The sequence below is a fragment of the Diabrotica undecimpunctata genome, chromosome 9 (genome assembly GCF_040954645.1).
Source record: "Diabrotica undecimpunctata isolate CICGRU chromosome 9, icDiaUnde3, whole genome shotgun sequence".
Classification (NCBI taxonomy): domain Eukaryota; kingdom Metazoa; phylum Arthropoda; class Insecta; order Coleoptera; family Chrysomelidae; genus Diabrotica; species Diabrotica undecimpunctata.
Genome location: NC_092811.1, coordinates 39,047,423 through 39,069,450, shown reverse-complemented (window position 1 = coordinate 39,069,450; position 22,028 = coordinate 39,047,423). Strand labels below are relative to the sequence as shown.

Here is a 22,028-nt window from a genome sequence, read left to right as displayed (position 1 = left end):
TTAAATCAAATATTCCCGTGTATAAAACCCTCTATATATTTTTATTTCTTAAAAATACTATATTCGTATTTTTGTCTTCGAGCGCGCCGACATTTGGCCACCATCTGTTGATTTTATGACCTGAGCCTTCGGAGACTTGCGTCTTTCAATAAAAGAAATAGCACTGTCACCAAATTTAATGTTTTCAGTTTGAACTAGGTATCCCTTGGCAGACCAAAGTTTATTTTTTTATAGCTCGGACAGACACGTCGGCGTCGGTTTACTGTTCGAAAGTCAAACCAATACTATTATGTAATTAGTAATAACTAATAATAATTACAAAGCAATAGTAATTACCTGTTATTATTCTTAGGAAATCTAAATAAACTTATTCCTTTTCCTGTCACAGATGATCATCCGCGAATCGCACAAATATATCCAGCCATTTTAAATATAAATTAAACTTTTAACTATAAACTATAACTATAAACTTATATATTTAACTATAAACTATAACTATAACCTTTTAACTATAAATAAATTATATAAATGGTCAAATGCACTTGTTGTGTCGAGTATTTACCATAGATGCCTACGGACTATCGAAAACAACCAGAATTAAAGAATAAGCACGTGTTTTTGACAGTAATACAACCAGAATCGGGCATGCGTATACAAAAATGGTACACGCTTTTGGACCGCTATGTCGCTTCTATGTGTTCGGTTTTTCTATGGCATAACCTTAACCACTTAACCAAAAATATAATTTGCAGAGTTGCCAGATGCGATGCGATTTTCTAAATCCCCCACTTAGAAACTGAAATTCCCCCAAATTTAAGCTCAAATACCCAAACTTAAAATTTTGTCGCATATTCACAATTTTTTTTTTATTTGAAAAGACTGTAGACTGGAACGGATAATTTTTTATACTATTTATACTAAAACAATGAATTAGAATAATTTTTCATACTAAAACAATGAGAATGATTTTACTTCACGATTTATAAAAACTGATGTCACTTATATTTAAAAAACAAAATTAGTTCAAACAATAATTCCCAAATTTCTTAACCTTCCATTTTGGCTATATTCTGCATCCAACGCGACTTTAATTCACAGTCGATATATGAAAGTACATATTTCTAAAACTTACATGACCACACGGTGGCCTGTAGACAAAATGATCTATATTTCAAATCTAAAGGCCTATATTTTTGTAAAATATATAGATAAGTACATTTTTTTGGGTGCCTTAAAGGTATCTACTGAAAAAAAAATATGTATATTATTTATTTATGTAGGAAATAGCCTTTTCTAGTCAGTTCCATCTACATTCGCAAATTTAATTAATGATGATCCCTAAAATCTGCCACAATTTCTTCCTCCATCCATTTAAGCTGATAAAAATTCTCCCAGACGCTATGAAATTACCCCAAAAATAGCGGGAAATACCCCAATCTGGTAACTCTGTGTATATGACACTCCTTGTAATATTAAAATATTAACAGTGTTGCCATATCGAGTCACACTTTAAACTGTTGATATAAATCGTTTTTATACAAAGATTCGTTTGTTAATTACTACTATAATTAAAAAAAAAAGGAATTTTACTAGTCCAGATTTTACTATTTAACTCATACTGTTTCACAAGTAAAATTGATCTCAAAAAGATATATGCAGTGTGTATTCCCATGTTCTTTTGAATAGAAACTTTGTGAAAATGTTCAGTACGAAGTGCACATGTAAAGGATTTACATATGAAATTTCAGTGAATTTCAGAAATACGTTCAGTGTGTATTCTCATATGTCTTGTTAAACTTGATCTGCGTAAAAATTTCTTTGCGCAAATTTCACATGCAAAAGGTTTTTCACCATTGTGTACTCTCATATGTTCCTTTAAACTGAAACTTCGTGAAAACTTTCTGAAACAAATTTCACATGTAAAGGGTTTATCTCCAGTGTGTATTCTCATATGTACTTTTAAATAGTCACTTCGTGAAAACTGTTTGGCACAAATTTCACATGCAAAGGGTTTATCTCCAGTGTGTTCTCTCGTATGTTCCTTTAATTTGAATGGTCGTGAAAATCTTTTGGGGCAAATTTCACATATAAAAGGTTTTGGTTTATCTCCAGTGTGTTTCTTTATATGTTCCTTTAAACTGCATTTAAGTGTAAATCTTTTGGCACAAATTTCACATGAAAAAGGTTTATCTCCAGTGTGCATTCTCATATGTCCTATTAAATGCAAACTTCGTGAAAACTTCTTGGGACAAATTTCGCATGTAAAAGGTTGATCACCAGTGTGTATTCTCATATGTTCTTTAACATGGAAACTTCGTGAAAACTTTTTGTCACAAATTTCACATGCATAAGGTTTATCTACAGTGTGTTCTTCCATATGTTCCTTTAAGCTGAATATTCGTGAAAATCTTTTGGAGCAAATTTCACATGCAAAAGGTCCAGTGTGCATTTTCATATGTTGTTCTAAATTGGATTTTCGTGAACACCTTTTGGAGCAAATTTCACATGAAAAAGGTTTATCGCCAGTGTGTATTCGCATATGTTCTTTCAAAATTGATTTTCGTGAAAATAATTTGGAGCAAATTTCACATGGAAAAGTATTTTCTCTAGTAGCTACTTTTAAAACACTCTCTTTATTAAACTCTGTAGAACAAATTCCACACGTTAACAGTTTTTTTCCTGCAGCACGAGTTTGTACACTTGACTTTATATCAGAACTTGCTGAGAAGTTTTTGGTGCATATTGTACACGTGAAAACTTGTTCAGCAGTGTGAACATTCATATCTGTTTTTAAGTGATTCTTTGTTTTTGAAAATTGTTTGGCGCAAATTTTAGTAGTAAAATAGCCTTCCTCAGTGTTCACATTCGTCGAGGCAGTTACCAATTGGTCCAAATCGCTAATAATTCTATCATGGTCGTTGAATCTTCCATCAGTTTGTATATCTTGATGGGAAAAACCTAAAATCGTGATATCCTATTAAACCACTATTATGTACTTAAATAAAAAATATGTTATGATGCTGTATAATGTTCGCAATGTAAGCAACTCTTGCAACGACCACTTTCAAGCATCTATAAATGTTTTGAAAGGCAAATTTGAACACCTTATTTATGATTAGTTAAAACTAGTGTGGTTTTTTATTTTGCTGTGTTGTTATTTTTTTAATTTTCCAATAGTCAAATTTTTTTATAAATTTTATTTGAAGCAAATTATTTTTTTTTCTGTATATTTATTTGATTACTAAACCACAGAATAAAAAAAGATCCGAATGCCCACTCTGCTTATCAAGATAAGTACGCACATCTCGTTCGTGCAGACGGAATCAGCATGTTTGAAACGGAACCAGTGTTGTTCAATGAACTTGTTTTCTGGAGGGCAATAAAAAGTTCACTGGTAGCGTGTGTTAGGGTGTTCACTGTTTGGGTTTAGTGTGTAAAAGTAGAAAATTTTGACAAGGATGTATAAAAAAAATTTACGGTTCTGTCGTAGCTTTTCACAAATTTCTCAATTCGAGTCTGTTTCCGTTTAAAATATGGCGATCGCGTGCTGACAAACTTCAAAGGCGGCATCTGAGAGTGGGCATTCTGATATTGTCTACTCTTTCCTCGAAGTCAACTGTAAAAATATTTTGAAGCCACGTTTTTGGTTAAATAGTAAAATAGCCCCTAGTTATTCTATTAAAATATATTTGTTTTGTACAGATAAACTCAAGTAGAAATAAGATCTAATAAATTGTAAAAACATGCATTTGAGCAAATCATAATATACATAGTCACATCAAGAACTGAATTGATTAAAAATTTAATGATTTTTATTAATGTTTAAATAATTCAAGGGCTACGAGGATGAATGAGGTACGTAACAAAATCAAATGTTTCAGATATAAGCTCTCAAAGTTTTTATATTACTACTTTGTTTATATACACATATCATGTTTGCTTTCTAGATTATATTATTACTGTTGCTTCTGTGAGTTTTCTCCTTTAACCACATTGAAAATGCGTTGGTATTTAATATTTTAAAAAATATTTTTTTGTACATAACTCCTATTTCCATTAATAACAGTATACATTTAAATGATTAAAATGATGTTTGAGGTATGAAAATTAAGAAAAAACCAAGAAATACACTTAGTGTTTTATTGGTACTCATTTAGAATTTGAATATACCACCATCGATAATATTCGGGGATGGACTGCAGTGCTCCCACAAATTTTTAAGCCTGGCTTCCTTTATCATGCTGGTTTTTGTTTGAATCCTTGAAGGAGGTATTGATACTTCCTCCTTAAGTGATGGCATACCTTTCAGGGTGTGAAAGCTGTTAATCTTGGTTAAAAGAAGTAAATTCATCGTAATAAATCTTTTATAAATAGTAACTATACTGATTAACTCATAAGCGCTTAATACTGCTCCTGAAATGTACTAGTCCCCTAGGGTCTTTTTTCTATTATACAATTTTAAATTCTTCATCAGGTTATCAGTTAGCCTAAAATGATTTGTCATGTAAAGAACTTTATTTTCCTTCCTAATTTGACTATAATCGGACGGTACTCCGGTGCTAAATGCTATCGATGATACTAAATGTTTTGGTATTTTTTTTTTTTCAATGCAGCCAACCTCATCACAATCTATTTAAATATGGCTGCCTCTGGAAATGTATGATCTATTATTTTAAATCGGTCCTTTTGTATTAGGTACTGGTAAATGCAAATTAGGCGGACATTTTTATTTTGGCCAGAACATGAATCTGACCATATAATTAGGCGATCTTTGTTTTTTAGACAGTCTTCAAACTCTACAGCTGTTAATAAACAGCTAAATATTTCCCTCCTACTCTAGAAACCTGGTCCTCTGTTTTTGTACCAAAGACAGATTTGTCAACCTTTTTTGTTACTATATGTAGACCAAAGTTGTACAGCTACATTTGTAACAAATAAAATACCTGAGATTTGCTGAGCCGAGGAAGCGGCATGATCTGCTGCAAGTCAATAGTAAAAAGGCTGCGTTACCCGAAGTTTTAGGCTTTTCCCTATCAAATTTTAGTAAATCAAATGCTTTATGGTAGATGTTCTTCATCTACTGTATCAGAATAAGATATACTGCAAGTGTCACTTTTAGGGTGACCAAATGAAAGTTGTATGAGTTCCCAAAACTCTACAATAAGTTCATTCCTTAACATGAAAAGCATCTGGGATATTGCGAGCAGTACACTTTTCAAGTTACAATTTACACATCTTAGATACCGAGAGTAGTGCAGATCAGTACTTTTTAAAAATATTTAATGTACGGGAATAATGTATTCTTTAGCAGAAAACTGTTCAAATTGCTGTACAATCTATTCTCTAACTACTTCAGCTGTATTGCTGAATCTATTACGGTGGTCACCTCTTCTGTTTTAATTGGAAACAGAATTTCCTTTCTTTATTGACCTTTGCACAAGATTAATTATTTAGAAAAATTTTTGTGTAAAAACGTTATATTTCGATAATTTCTCAGTTTTCTTTAATTTCAGAACACCAAAGTCCCAAAGACACATATTGCATAAAACTCAAAAGTTACGCATAAAGGTCGATTTATACATATCCGTGTCGTGTCTGTTCCGTGTTATGACAGTGCCCGGCAAAAAAAAACAATAATATATTCTCATATGAGTCTATATACATTGGCGTTTTCCGGACGAGACCTATCCGTGCCGGCCTGAAATTAATCCCAAACAATATTTTTGTTTTCGGCACTGGCGATGTACAGAAATGACACGGACCGCACGAACTTGTATAAACACGATTTTATTGTTTTCTGAACGCGAGTGCTGGTAAACAGACAAGCAGGAGATGTTTTGCTGTTAGTATTTTATGGTTTTTCATATGTATTAAAGAAAAAAAATACTTCGATATTCGTGAATTTTTTTTTCATTGTCCAATAATTCACTGTATATTTTAAATTCTCTTTCGGTTTCTTATCTTTTTTTCCACATATTATGCACACTCATCTTCTTTGTTTTCGCCTTTTCTGCTCTCGCCTTCCTCTTTATCAAGTAATAATGCAACACTGTGAGAACTTATATCCAAGCCTTTTCAACTCTATTTTAAACAGAAATATATAATAAAGTTTTCCCATCTATTCGGTCCGTATCCACACTGTTACAACGCGGAAGTGTGTAAATATAACATTAAAAATATTCGGACTCGGCACGCATATGTATAAACCGAACTTGCACTTCAATGATTCATCATGCTTAAAGAAATCAATAAGGCTCTTAGTATTTACATTTGTTTATTTGTGAAACGCAATTGATATAAAACGCTTTTATACAAAGATTCGTTTGTTAAATATATATAAATAAAAATAAGGAATTTCACTAGTCCAGATTTTACTATTTAACTCCATTCTGTTTTCTAGTATTTTTATATAGGTACAGGTTTTATAAAGGTTTATACTGCAAAATTACAGCAAATTTTACATTCAAAGGGTTTATCTCTACTATGTATTCTCAATGTTCTGTTAACCTAAATATTTAACCTATAATATCGCTCGGAGCAAATTTCACATGTAAAATTCATCTCAAAAAGATATCTGCAGTGTGTATTCCCATGTTCTTTTGAATAGAAACTTTGTGAAAATGTTCAGTACGAAGTGCACTTGTAAAGGATTCACATGTGAAATTTTATAGAATTTCAGAAATACGTTCAGTGTGTACTCTCATATGTCTTGTTAAACTTGATCTGCGTAAAAATTTCTTTGCGCAAATTTCACATGCAAAAGGTTTTTCACCATTGTGTACTCTCATATGTTCCTTTAAACTGAAACTTCGTGAAAATTTTCTGGAACAAATTTCACATGTAAAGGGTTTATCTCCGGTGTGTATTTCCATATGGTTTTTTAAATTAGATTTTTGTGAACACCTTTTGGAGCAAATTTCACATGCAAAAGGTTTATCTCCAGTGTGTACTTTCATATGTTGTTTTAAACTGGATCTTTGTGAAAAACTATTGGAGCAAATTTCACATGCAAAAGGTTTATCTCCAGTGTGTATTCTCATGTGGTCTTTTAAATGCGAATGTTTTGAATACTTTTTGGCACAAATTTCACATGCAAAAGGCTTATTTCCAATGTGTATTCTCATATGTTCCGTTAAATAGGATCTGTTTGAAAAACTATTGGAGCAAATTTCACACAAAAAAGGCTTATATCCAATGTGTAGCCTCATATGTTGTGTTAAATGGGATCTTCTTGAAAAACTCGTGTAGCAAATTTCACAAGTAAAGGATTTCACTCCAGTGTGTATTTTAATATGTTTTTGTAAATTGGATTGCCATGAAAACCTTTTGGAGCAAATTTCACATGCAAAGTGTTTATCGCCAGTGTGTATTTTCATATGTGATTTTAAATGGGATCTTCGTAAAAAACTCATGTAGCAAATTTCACATGCAAAAGGTTTATCGCCAGTGTGTACTTTCATATGTTCTTTTAAATATGAACTTCGCGAAAATTGTTTGGCACAAATTTCACATTCAAAAGGTTTATCGCTAGTGTGTACTCTCATATGATTTTTTAAAGTACATCTTTGTGAAAAACTTTTGGGGCAAATTTCACATGCAAAAGGTTTATCGCCAGTGTGAACTCTCATATGATCTTTTAAACTACAACTTTGTGAAAAACTTTTGGAGCAAATTTCACATACAAAAGGTTTATCGCCAGTGTGCACTCTCGTATGTTTTGTTAAAATGGATTTTCGTGAAAAACTTTTGGAGCAAATTTCACACGCAAAAGGTTTGTCGACCATATGTATTCTCATATGTTCTTTCAAAATGGATCTTTTTGAAAATAATTCCGAGCAAATTTCACATGAAAAAGTATTTTCTCCAGCAGGGACTGGTAAAACACTGTTTTTATTAAATTCTTTGGTACAAATTTCACACGTTAAATATTTTTTTCCTGCAGTGTGAGTTTTTACACTTGATTTTAAATCAGAATGTTCTGAAAAGTTTTTGGTGCATATAGCACAAGTAAAAAGTTGTTCTTTAGTGTAAACACTCATATCTGTTTTTAAATTATTCTTTGTTGAGAATTGTTTGACACAAATTTCAGTAGTAAAATGGTTTTCTTCTGTGTTCACAATCGTCTGGACAGTTAAACATTGGTCCAAATCGTCGTTAATTCTAACATGGTCTTTGAATAATTTACTTGCATCAGTTTGTATATCTTCATGGCGAACACCTAAAATCGTGATTACTTATTAAATCACTATCATGTACTTACATAAACAAAATCTTATGATAGCTTGAAAAATCAGTACAAAAGGGAAGAGCTTATACCTAATAGAACAAGGTATCCTTACTTGACTGTAATTATATTATTTATAAAAAATGGAATAATTACTGTTGTTCCCGGGTAGGTTTCTTATCACAGCGTTTTATCAGAGACATGTATAAACAGAACACGCCCGGACTGAGGCTAATTATTTGGAAGTAACATTATACTTTAAATTAATTCGCCATTTGAACTACTGAAATGGCATATTCACTACCAATAGCTTCGACTACACCTATGGAAGCAGCATTAATGCAAAGGAACAATGAATTGTTCCAGGAAAACCATGCAAGATCAAATAACGAACAGCAATTATTCGCAGCATGGAGACAAACAAAGAGTAAAAATGATAACCTGGCAGAAGAATATAAAAAGCTACAGTGCGAGCTTAATTTAATGCGAGAGAAGATTTAATAACTTGATCTTTAAAAACGATCAATTGAAACAAATCTTAAATAAGCCAAAAGAAGAAGAGGGAAAAATAGAATACCACACGGATGAGGACAACTTGGCGGAAGAAACCAAATGGATTAGAATAAAGGAAATAAATAACACAAAGAGGAAAATGGATACCTCGGTATCCCCTCCGCAATAAGAAAAAGTGGCTAAAAAGCCAATAGAAAAACCACTACAACCTGTTAAAGTAGATGGAGTGGAAAATTTGAATGCACTTCATGAAATAATAAGCATAGCAATGGTTGGCTATCAATTTAAAATCTTATATAATAATAGCATTAAAACTAATGTAACAAATAGTATATGGTAATAATAATAAAAATATTGATTTCTTCCTTTTTATAACTTTGGACATCGGAATCTGCTGAGTCTCAATAGTAGGGGAGCTTACGCCTACATTTCTATATTGAATGAAACAAACCTTCAATATCACTCATTTGAAAACAAGCAGGAAAGGCCAATAAAGGTGTTGCAAAAAAATTTACATTCGGCATGTAGCACAGAGAAGATAGTTAAGGACCTGAGCAAAAAAAGCTTCAAAATAACTCAAAATAACTGCAAGCAAACTAAAGTGGAAAACTAAAGAATCACTAAACATGTTTATGCTGAATTTGAAAATAAAGAAAGCATTGACAAAATATTTCAACTTACCAATATCTTAGGAATTAAAGTTTATATCAGTGCAAAAAATGCCAAGGCTATGAAGGCTACAAGGCAATATTGTGCTGAGCCGCCTAAATGTGTCATATCTACCGGTAAACACCTCACAAGCGAATGTACAAAAGTGGCGAGGATGCAAAGTGGCGAAGGAACTGAGAGGAATATTTGTTCGTTCTGATTGGTTTAGAAAATATAGAGAGAAATTTGAGAGGTCGATGTCACTCCTGTCAGAATAAGAAATAGGTATTGCGATTTGAAGACCCAAAACGACACTAGTTTTTTTTCTGATACGACGGTGCTAATTAGCAGAGTTTTCAAAAAGTAAATTTTGTGAAAAGTTGTGTTTTGTGTTTTTGGAAAGAGATCCAACTGTGGTAGCAGGCAAAGGAAGTTGAAGAAATAGATGTACTGTAAGAAAAAAACAGATGTAGAGTTTATATTTGACCAATTCGATCAGTTGACATATCCTTGTGTCTAAAGAGGAGTTGTTCCTGGAGTTAGGGAATTTGAGTGAGGAGTTGAGCAAAGATTAATGCAGTTGTGGAATTGTTTTATCAAAAACGATAGGCGAAGGAGAGATATTTGAAGAAACTGGTAAGTACGAGCGAGGTGGAGAGATCTAAATTGAAGAAGAATAAGGTGGAGTCAGCCGTTTTAAAGACATAAGGTTAGTTTTGTTATTTAGTTAACAGAGTCTATCAACCACGACCATCTATTTAGATTAGAGTTATTTGTATTTAATTGTTTGTTTTTTTAATTGAAAAGTAAAGTAAATATAAATTTTTTGAGTTACTAGTAGAAAAGTAAATGAAAGAATAAAATAAGATGTCTTTGATTTGGATATAAGGTTATTTAATTTTTTATTGATAATTTTGGGTGTATGATTTGATAAATGCTTGATTTTTCATTATTCTGATTATCGTGTATGGTATATTTTTTATTTAATATTCTAAAATTATAATACTTTATTTATTTTGAAAATATATAACACTTGCTTTATAATTTCATATTTTTTTTGTAAATTTATTTTCCTGTTGTCTACTTTTTCCTTAAAGAGAACTGTAAAAAATACTTTGAAGCCACGTTTTTTGTTAAATAGTAAAAGAGCAACTAGATATGCTATTAAAATATATTTGTTTTTTAAAGGAAAGCTCAACTAGAGATAAGATCTAATAAATTGTAAAAACATGCATTTGAGAAAATCATAACAATATACATAGTCACATCAAGAACTGAATACAGTCATGCCTGGAAATTCTTCATTGATTAAAAATTTAATGATTTTTATTAATGTTTAAATAATTCAAGGGCTACGAGGATGAATGAGGTACGTAACTAAATCAAATGTTTCAGATATAAGCTCTCAAAGTTTTTATATTACTACTTTGTTTATATACACATATCATGTTTGCTTTCTAGTTTATATTATAACTGTTGCTTCTGTGAGTTTTCTCCTTTAACCACATTAAAATGTGTTGGTATTTAATATTTTAAAAAATATTTTTTTGTACATAAATCCTTTTTCCATTAATAATAGTATACATTTAAATGATTAAAATGATGTTTCAGGTACGAAAATTGAGAAAACAAACAAGAAATACACTTAAAAGAGACAAAATTACTCTACAATACAATATTATTATTTAGTGTTTTATTGGTACCTACTCATTTAGAATTTGAATATACCACCATCGATAACATTCGGGGATGGACTGCAGTGTTCCCACAAATTTTCAATTCCTTGATCATGCTGGTTTTTGTTTGAAGCCTTGAAGGAGGTATTGAGACTTCCTCCTTAAGTGATGGCACACCTTTCAGGGTGTGAAAGATGTTAATCTTGGTTAAAAGAAGTAAATTCATCGTAATAAATCTTTTATAAATAGTAACTATACTGATAAACTCATAAGCGTTTAATACTGCTCCTGAAATGTACTAGTCTCCTAGGGCCTTTTTTCTATTATACAATTTTAGATTCTTCATCAGGCTATCAGTTTGCCTAAAATGATTTGTCATGTAAAGAACTTTATTTTCCTTCCAATTTGACTATAATCGGACGGTACTCCGATGCTAAATGCTATCGATGATACTAAATGTTTTGGTACTTTCTTAATTTTTTTTTCAATGCAGCCAGTCTCTATCACAATCTAGATAAGTATGGCAGCCTCTGGAAATGTATGATCTATTATTTTAAATCGACTGTTTTGTATTAGGCACTGTTAATGCAAATTGGGAGGAAATTTTTATTTTGGCCAGAACATGAATCTGACCATATAATTAGGCGATCTTTGTTTTTTAGACAGTCTTCAAACTCTACAGCTGTTAATAGACAGCTAAATATTTCCCTCCTACTCTAGAAACCTGGTCCTCTGTTCTTGTACAAAAGACAGATTTGTCAACCTTTTTGTTACTATATGTAGACCAAAGTTAACAGGTACATTTGTCGCAAATAAAATACCTGAGATGTGCTGAGCCGAGAAAGCGGCATGATCTGCTACAAATCAATAGTAAAAAGGCTGCGTTACCCGAAGTTTTAGGCTTTTCCCTATCAAATTTTAGTAAATCAAATGCTTTATGGTAGATGTTCTTCATCTACTGTATCAGAATAAGATATACTGCAAGTGTCACTTTTAGGGTGACCAAATGAAAGTTGTATGAGTTCCCAAAACTCTACAATAAGTTCATTCCTTAACATGAAAAGCATCTAGGATATTGTCAGCAGTACACTTTTCAAGTTACAGTTTACACATCTTAGATACTGAGAGTAGTGCAGATCGGTACTTTTTAAAAATATTTAATGTTCGGGAATAATGGATTCTTTGGCAGAAAACTGTTCAATGTGCTGTATAATCTATTCTTTAACTACTTCAGCTGTCTTGCTGAATCTATTACTGTGGTCGCCTCTTCTGTTTTAATTGGGAGCAGAACTTCCTTCCTTTATTGACTTTTGAACAAGATTAATTTAGAAAAATGTTTGTGTAAAAACGTTATATTTCGATAATTTCTCAGTTCTTTTTAATATCATAACACCAAAGTCCTAAACACACATATTGCATAAAACTCCATAGTTACGCATAAAGGTCGATTTATATATATCCGTGCCGTGTCCGTTCCGTGTTATGACAGTGCCCGGCAAAAAAACAATAATGTACTCTTATGAGTTTATATACATTGGCGTTTTCCGGACGAGACCCATCCGTGCCGGCCTGAAATTAATCCCAAACGATATTTTTGTTTTCGAAACTGGCGATGTATAGAAATGACACGGACCACACGAACTTGTATAAACACGATTTTATTGTTTTGTGAATGCGAGTGCTGGTAAACAGACAAGCAGGAGATGTTTTGCTGTTAGTATTTTATGGTTTTTCATACGTATTAAAGAAAAAAAATACTGCGACATTCTTGAAATTTTGTTACATTATCCAATACTTCTCTATATATTTTAAATTCTCCTTTGGTTTTTTGTCTTCTTTTCAACATATGATGCACACTCTATCTTCCTTGTTTTCACCTTTTCTGCTCTTGCCTTCCTCTTTATTAAGTAATAATGCAACACTGTGAGAACTTATATCCAAGCCACATATTTTCAACTTCAACTTTTCTATTTTAAACAGAAATATATAATAAAGTTTTCCCATCTATTCGGTCCGGTATCCACACTGTTACAACGCGGAAGTGTGTAAATATAACATTAAAAAATATTCTGACTCGGCACGCATATGTATAAACCGAACTTTATAGTCGTAGTGCAGGTTGCACTTCAATGATTCATCAGGCTTAAAGAAATCAATAAGGCTCTTAGTATTTACATTTGTTTATTTGTGAAACGCAAATGATATAAAACGCTTTTATACAAAGATTCGTTTGTTAAATATATATAAATAAAAATTCTGTTTTCTAGTATTTTTATATAGGTACCGGTTTTATACAGGTTTATACTGCAAAATTACAGCAAATTTTACATTCAAAGGGTTTATCTCTAGTATGTATTCTCAATGTTCTGTTAACCTGAATATTTAAACTCTAATATCGCTCGGAGCAAATTTCACATGTAAAATTGGAATTGTAAAATTTGTAAAATTACAAAAGGCTTATCTCCAATGTGTATTCTCATATGTTCCGTTAAATAGGATCTTTTTGAAAAATTATTAGAGTAAATTGCACACAAAAAAGGCTTATATTAAATGTGTAGCCTCATATGTTGTTTTAAATGGGATCTTCTTGAAAAACTCGTGTAGCAAATTTCACAAGTAAAGGATTTCTCTCCAATGTGTATTTTAATATGTTTTTTTAAATTGGATTGCCATGAAAACCTTTTGGAGCAAATTTCACATGCAAAGTGTTTATCGCCAGTGTGTATTTTCATATGTGATTTTAAATGGGATCTTCTTGTAAAACTCGTGTAGCAAATTTCACATGCAAAAGGTTTATCGCCAGTGTGTATTTTCATGTGTGATTCTAAATGGGATTTTCGTAAAAAACTCGTGTAGCAAATTTCACATGCAAAACGTTTATCACCAGTGTGTATTTTAATATGTTCTTTTAAATTGGATTGCCATGAAAAACTTTTGGAACAAATTTCACACGCAAAAGGCTTATCTTCAGTGTGTATTCTCATATGTTGTGTTAAACTGAAACTTTGCGAAAAACTTTTGGAGCAAATTTTACACGTAAAAGGTTTCTCGCCAGTGTGTATTTTCATATGGTCTTTTAAATAGGAATTTAGCAAAAATTTTTTGGCACAGATTTCACATTCAAAAGGTTTATCTCCAGTGTGTATTTTCATATGTTGTTTTAAATTAAATTTTCGTGTACACCTTTTCGAGCAAATTTCACATGAAAAAGTATTTTCTTCAGCAGGGACTGGTAAAACACTGTTTTTATTAAATTCTTTGGTACAAATTTCACACGTTAAATATTTTTTTCCTGCAGTGTATGTTTTTACACTTGATTTTAAATCAGAATGTTCTGAAAAGTTTTTGGTGCATATAGCACAAGTGAAAAGTTGTTCTCCAGTGTAAACACTCATATCTGTTTTTAAATTTTTCTTTGTTGAGAATTGTTTGACGCAAATTTCAGTGGTAAAATGGTTTTCCTCGGTGTTCACAATCGTCGGGACAGATAAACATTGGTCCAAATCGCGGTTAATTCTAACATGGTCTTTGAATAATTTACTTGCATCAGTTTGTATATCTTCATGGTGAACACCTAAAATCGTGATTACTTATTAAACCACTATCATCTACTTACATAAAAAAAAATTTATGATCGCTTGAAAATACAGTAAAAAAGGGAAGAGCTTATGCCTAATAGAACAAGGTATATTTACTTGACTGTAATTATAATATTTATAAAAAATATAATAATTACTGTTGCTTCCGGATAGGCTTCTTATCGCAGCGTTTTATCAGAGCCATGTATAAACAGAACACGCCCGGACTGAGGCGAATTATTTGGAAGTAACATTATACTTTAAATTAATTTGCTGTTTGAACTACTGAAATGGCATATTCACTACCAATAACAATGAATTGTTCCAGGAAAACCATGCAAGATCAAATAACGAACAGCAATTATTCGCAGCATGGAGACAAACAAAGAGTGAAAATGATAACCTGGCAGAAGAATATAAAAAGCTACAGTGCGAGCTTAATTTAATGCGTGAGAAGATTTAAGAACTTGATCTTTAAAAAGGATCAATGAGAACCAATCTTAAATAAGCCAAAAGAAGAAGAGAAAAAAATATAATACCACACGGACGAGGAAGAATTCGCCCTTGCGCGTGCAAACGGAGATAAGTCCAAAATTGCCATTTTGAGATATAAGCGTTTAAAAATTTTTATGAATTTATAAGCAAATTTTAAATAAAACAACTTAAATCTAATTAAAGATGAATTAAAAACTTTATTTAATTTTACAAACTAAATGAAAATATTACCCTGTAATTTTGAAAATCATTATAACATGAGAGAAAAAAATAGTTATCTCCAAATGCACAAAACTTTAGCGTACATAACCCTATCTGCACTAATCGTCATCTAGTATATCTTCTTCTTCTTCTGAACAGTAGTCTGCAACATCGGTCTGCGTAGGTAAGTTTTTATAGAAATCGTGAAATACGTCATCTATGTATGGTAATAAATCCATTAGATTACTTTTTTTTTCTGAAGAAATTGGATTTGGATATTTACATTTTGGTAGATGGAGGAGATGAGAAACCTCTTCTAAGAAAATTCATTGTTTTAAATGGTTCATCTTCTTTGTAACTATTTTTATACGAAAACAGTCCAAATTCTTTTTGATATCTAATCCATTTGACATCTTTCCAAATAAAGCGGTTACCGTCATTATCTACCTTTCTTACTTGTAATGAACTCTTTAGTAAACTTGCAAAATCAATAAAATCATTTCTAGTCATTTCTTGAACCTTAAAGGGATATCTTTTACCACACAGTCGAACAAGTTGATACCAGTCTCTTGGATGTTCAATTCGGCTTTCATATTTTTTCTTTTTTTTTTCAATTATCGAATGGTCGCTATCACACTCCATTCTTGTGTGTCCTGGAATTAAAAATTTATGATCCAATGTATCGAGACCAGAACTAACCATTAAGACCATAAACATTGCAATGAGATGAGAGTTTTTATTCTGCCCTCCACAAGTGTCAGAATACAATGTTATTTTTCGTACTTCTGGTGGGATTTCTAAGAGCTCTTTATACAAACAAGAAGCTATTTGATTGGCTCCACGACCAGAAATCGTTTCATACCACATACAACAAGTAGTTTTGTTATTACCACAATCATGAATTGTAAGGTTGTACGTCCAGAGTTGCCTTTTATAAAAAGCTATTGAAGTGTTTAGGCTGGGCGTGGGTAAACACTGCTGCAAATCAAAAGCAAAAACTCTCTGGGACTTGTCATCTTGACAAATTATTTTATCTTTTCTTTTTGCTGCGTATGCAGCTTCTGCTTCTTCTTGATGCCGATTTAGTTCTCTTCTTATTTTTTCCTTTTGTTCTTCTTTCTTTTCATTCACTATAGTGTTATGTAACTTGTCACAAGTTTGACATGTATCCTTACTATATTTTTTTATTGAAATGTTCATTGTATGAAAAATAGTCTCATATATCTTTCTACTTACGGGACTTTGAGGTTGGATCCAAGCTTTATATTCATCATACATTCTGGTCAATGTATAAAAAGAAGGCAAAAAACGTCTATCTCCAGTTTTTTCACGACAATAATGACTTTTGTATGTAGGTATAAGACCTATATGTTGCTTTATCATGTCAATTCTGTCTGAATTTATTTTATTCGCAGGTATATGGCTTCCTCTTTTATCTTCTGTTGTTATACCGGAAAAGCTAGTTTTTGTAATAACATTTTCTATAAACTTATTCGACAAATCAAATGTTTTTTGAAAGCACTGTTTACAAACTTCAACGAGCTCACCTGCGATCTTGAAGTGATACTGATAGCTACAAGCTCTTGTTTTTGATGAATTAAGTTTCATTGTCTTTTTTTCCTGCCTCAAAATAAGACTTGAACAGTAAGCAACCCTTTTATTATAATCCCCTAACTCCCAAAATTCTGTAAATAACTGTTTACGTACTTCGGTATCAAATTTTTTACCGCATCCTTTTCGGCAATCTCCAAGTACCTTACATTTTTTGCCTTTCATCAACTTATTTTTTAGAGTCATGTATTCTTTACCTGCATTTCTTTCCATTTTTCTTTTTTTCCTCATTGCTCTAGTATCACCTTTTACCGATTTTCTTCCTTTTTTATTTTTATTCAATTGATTTGGATCTATTGTATTTTCAAACGAAACCAATGGAATACTATTCGAGTCATCTGATTCAGGAAGTTCATAATCTGGATCCTTGTCACTGTCGTCGATATCGCTTCCAAAGAACTCAGTAATCCTTTCACTAGGTGCATCTGCAAAAACATTTAGAATAAATTAATATTTGTTATTTTCTAAAATGTAACAAAACTGACCTCTGCTACAACCAGCTTCAGAAATATCAGCTTTACAAATATCAAAACGAGAATCGATATTTTCTTGTTTTTTTTTCCTGTTTTCTCGTTGTTCACATTCCAAATTCGAAAACATGGCTGTATCACTTTCTGGTGTAATGGACTGGTCAGTATTTACTTTGAGCTCAGCTGAAACAATAAGAAACATTGAAATATAATTTATTTTATAAAAAAAAATTCTAAAATTTCATTAATTTATTTATCATAATTTATTTTATAAAAAAAAATTCTAAAATTTCATTAACCCCCGACGAAATATGAGCTCAACGCCTTAATATATCTTCATAAATTATAGTTAAAAACCATCTAAATAATTTATTGTGCCGACATCAAACAAAAAAAAAACGTATCATAATTTGGTTCATTTATTGAGGAGCTACAATGCCACAGACAGACACACAAATACACAAACAAACAAATTATACCTAAGAGCTGTCTCGATTACGTCAGCGGCAGCTTTAAATAAAAAAACACATCTCGGCACAATCTTTGATGAGCTACGATGTCTTAGACACAGACACACACATATTAAACGTATAACTGGTAGTGATAACACTTCTGTTTTTGCGTCGGAGGTAAAAAATAGTTATTACTAATTTTAAACTAAAATAGTTTACTTACCTTCTGAATTTAATGCCCGTTCTTTCAGAGCGGCAAGAAATTCTCGTCTTTCTGCAAACATTTTTACTTATGATATTAATGATATTATTCTCTAATACGAGTAGTAGATCTCACAATATGTGCACGTCTCACCGTAAAGAACGCAAATGAAAACAAAATACCAATAAGCCACTCAATGTTATTCAGCTGCGAGTCGAAAACACGTGATGAGGTGATGCATCGTGTTTAGTGCAGATTTAGGCAAGTTCCGAAAAATTGGCGCATTGTAATACAACTAGACTTAACTCCATTTGCACTGACCGACATTATAGTGTCAACAGAGTCTATTTGACATAAATTCCTTTAACACATTTCAAAATGAGTTATCTTCGGTATCACTAATAAGTTTTGCTCGTAAACGTAAACAACAGAGATAAATCCTTTTGCACAATAAAATTTCGATCTAAAACGTGTTCATTTATGAAGTTATCTCGATTTGGACATTTTCAGACTTAACTCCGTTTGCACGCGCAAGAGCGAATTGTCGAAAGAAACCAAATGGATTAGAGTAAAGGAAATAAATAACACAAAGAGGAAAATGGATACCTCGGTATCCCCTCCGCAATACGATAAAGTGGCTAATAAGCCAATAGAAACACCACTACCACCTGTTATAGTAGATGGAGTGGAAAATTTCAATGCACTTCATGAAAAATTAAGCATGGCAATGGTTGGTTATCAATTTAAAATCTTATATAATAATAGCATTAAAACTAATGTAACAAATAGTATATGGTATAGAAAATTGCTATCTATATTGAATGAAACAAACGCTCAATATCACTCATTTGAAAACAAGCAGGAAAGACCAATAAAGGTGTTAAAATACCTCAAACTGCAAGCAAACTAAAGTGGAGAACTAAAGAATCACTAAACATGTTTATGCTGAATTTAAAAATAAAGAAAGCGTTGACAAAATATTTCAACTTACCAATATCTTAGGAATTAAAGTTAATATCAGTGCAAAAAATGCCAAGGCTATGAAGGCTACAAGGCAATATTGTGCTGAGCCGCCTAAATGTGTCATATGTACCGGTAAACACCTCACAAGCGAATGTACAAAAGTGTCGAGGATGCAAAGTGGCGAAGGAACTTCAAAAAATTAAAATGAATCGCTGAAAACAGTCAAGTCCTACCCAATATAACAAGAGAGAAGAAGAATTCAAGGTTTGTTCTAAGTTCTGTTCTATATTTTCTTGTTTTGTTCCATTGTTCAATTATAGGTTTATTCTTGATTTAATGTATTTGTGTGTAGATATTCTGGACTTGACTTTTGATCTGGCAAAGTAATTTGAGTGTTCCCATCTGGTAACTAAGATTGGTAATAGGTTTTGAAAGTATTGCAAGTTAGAGATGCATACATTACACTAAAGCTCTGGAAAACTCCACTCTTTCCTAGCCAAAATTATTAAAGTGTTTAGAAATATAACACAGTTCTACTACTAAATCTCACTCTCACATCCTTCAAAACTACATATTAGGATTTCAAATTTCTAAAAAAATAAAAATTTTGAGAAAAAAAAAACACATCACTGACCGACAAAACCGCAACACCCTGTACACAGTAATATTAAGTTTGTAAAATATAAACCAGGTATAAGGGATATTAAGTGTTTTTCCGAATTAGTGAATCATAATTGTGTAGAAACAAAGGGGACATTCACGGGTAAAATGACAAAACCGGTGGTTCGATCATTTATGCAGATAAGAATTTTGTAAACAAAAAATTTGAATAAAATGTTTAGATATCTTTGTAGTGTAAAGTGTACCATGAATGATTAGAAAAGGTATAAAGCCATAGGATTACTGAATTTGTTTAGGCAGATAGTTACTTATCTTTTTTTCTTAGAAATTGGACAAAATTTTAAGACCTTTTATTAAGAAATGTTGATTGATGGGTTTTTGGTAGCAGTGGGTTTTTTGTGACAACATTCAGATTTAATTAGTAGAAAACTACTAAAATGAGAGGAATATTTGTGCGTTATGATTGGTTTAGAAAATATAGAGAGATTTGAGGGGTCGATGTCACTCCTGTCACAATAAGAAATAGGTATTGTGATTTGAAGACCCAAAAACGACACTAGTTTTTTTTTTCTGATACGACGCGACGGTGCTAATTAGCAGAGTTTTCAAAAAGTAAATTTTGTGAAAAGTTGTGTTTTGTGTTTTTGGAAAGAGATCCAACTGTGGTAGCAGGCAAAGGAAGTTGAAGAAATAGATGTACTGTAAGAAAAAAGCAGATGTAGAGTTTATATTTGACCAATTCGATCAGTTGACATATCCTTGTGTCTAAAGAGGAGTTGTTCCTGGAGTTAGGGAATTTGAGTGGGGAGTTGTGCAAAGATTAATGCAGTTGTAGAATTGTTTTATCAAAAACGATAGGCGAAGGAGAAAGCGGGCGTAGTTGAAGAAACTGGGAAGTACAAGCGAGGTGGAGAGATCTAAATTGAAGAAGAATAAGGTGGAGTCAGCCGTTTTAAAGACATAAGGTTAGTTTTGTTATTTAGTTAACAGAAACTATCAACCACGACCATCTATTTAGATTAGAGTTATTTGTTTTTAATTGTTTGTTTTCTTAATTGAAAAGTAAAGTAAATACATATAATTTTTTTGAGTTACTAGTAGAAAAGTAAATGAAAGAATAAAATAAGATATCTTTGATTTGGATATAAGGTTATTTAATTTTTTATTGATAATTTTGGGTGTATGATTTGATAAATGCTTGATTTTTCATTATTCTGATTATCGTGTCTGGTATATTTTTTATTTAATATGCTAAAATTATAATACTTGATTTATTTTGAAAATATATAACACTTGCTTTATAATTTCATATTTTTTTTGTAAATTTATTTTCCTGTTGTCTACTCTTTCCTCAAAGAGAACTGTAAAAATATTTTGAAGCCACGTTTTTTGTTAAATAGTAAAAGAGCAACTAGATATCCTATTAAAATATATTTGTTTTTTAAAGGAAAGCTCAACTAGAGATAAGATCTAATAAATTGTAAAAACATGCATTTGAGAAAATCATAATAATATACATAGTCACATCAAGAACTGAATACAGTCATGCCTGGAAATTCTTCATTGTTTAAAAATTTAATGATTTTTATTAATGTTTAAATAATTCAAGGGCTACGAGGATGAATGAGGAACGTAACAAAATCAATGTTTCAGATATAAGCTCTCAAAGTTTTTATATTACTACTTTGTTTATATACACATATCATGTTTGCTTTCTAGTTTATATTATTACTGTTGCTTCTGTGAGTTTTCTCCTTTAACCACATTAAAATGTGTTGGTATTTAATATTTTAAAAAATATTTTTTTGTACATAAATCCTTTTTCCATTAATAATAGTATACATTTAAATGATTAAAATGATGTTTCAGGTATGAAAATTGGGAAAAACAAACAAGAAATGCACTTAAAAGTGACAAAATTACTTTACAATAAAATATTATTATTTAGTGTTTTATTGGTACTCATTTAGAATTTGGATATACCACCATCGATAACATTCGGGGATGGACTGCAGTGCTCCCACAAATTTTTAAGCCTGGCTTCCTTGATCATGCTGGTTTTTGTTTGAAGCCTTGAAGGATGTATTGAGACTTCCTCCTTAAGGTGACCAAATGAAAGTTGTACTGTGCTTCCAACACTCTACAATAAGTACATTCCTTAACATGAAAAGCATCTAGGATATTGTCAGCAGTACACTTTTTAAGTTACAGTTTACACATCTTAGATACTGAGAGTAGTGCAGATCGGTACTTTTTAAAAATATTTAATGTTCGGGAATAATGGATTCTTTGGCAGAAAACTGTTCAATGTGCTGTATAATCTATTCTTTAACTACTTCAGCTGTCTTGCTGAATCTATTACTGTGGTCGCCTC

The 22,028-nt window shown here is 31.6% G+C and overlaps 2 protein-coding genes across 5 annotated transcripts in view; both read right to left on the bottom strand.

Annotated features, from left to right (window-relative positions):
* Nucleotides 1–1,514: 1,514 nt before the first annotated feature.
* The window catches only part of LOC140449885 (uncharacterized), a 40,838-nt gene continuing 20,324 nt past the window's right edge, over nucleotides 1,515–22,028 (bottom strand). The window contains exons 2-3 of one of the 4 annotated variants that reach the window (XM_072543295.1): nucleotides 11,093–14,635; nucleotides 6,258–8,218 (exon numbers count right to left, since the gene is read on the bottom strand). In XM_072543295.1, the coding sequence (XP_072399396.1) occupies nucleotides 6,666–8,218; nucleotides 11,093–11,096 (1,557 nt within the window). In that variant the 5' untranslated portion in view covers nucleotides 11,097–14,635 and the 3' untranslated portion in view covers nucleotides 6,258–6,665. Of the gene's footprint in view, nucleotides 2,959–6,257; nucleotides 8,219–11,092; nucleotides 14,636–22,028 lie in introns of those variants that run through there. The other 3 variants (XM_072543296.1, XM_072543293.1, XM_072543297.1) reach the window with 3 other exon arrangements.
* LOC140449406 (uncharacterized) lies at nucleotides 15,307–18,591 on the bottom strand. Its single transcript, XM_072542565.1, has 2 exons — nucleotides 17,432–18,591; nucleotides 15,307–17,371 (listed from the first exon to the last, which is right to left on the bottom strand). The coding sequence occupies exons 1-2, from the start codon at nucleotides 17,616–17,618 to the stop codon at nucleotides 15,615–15,617; spliced, it is 1,944 nt and encodes a 647-aa protein (XP_072398666.1). The 5' UTR covers nucleotides 17,619–18,591; the 3' UTR covers nucleotides 15,307–15,614.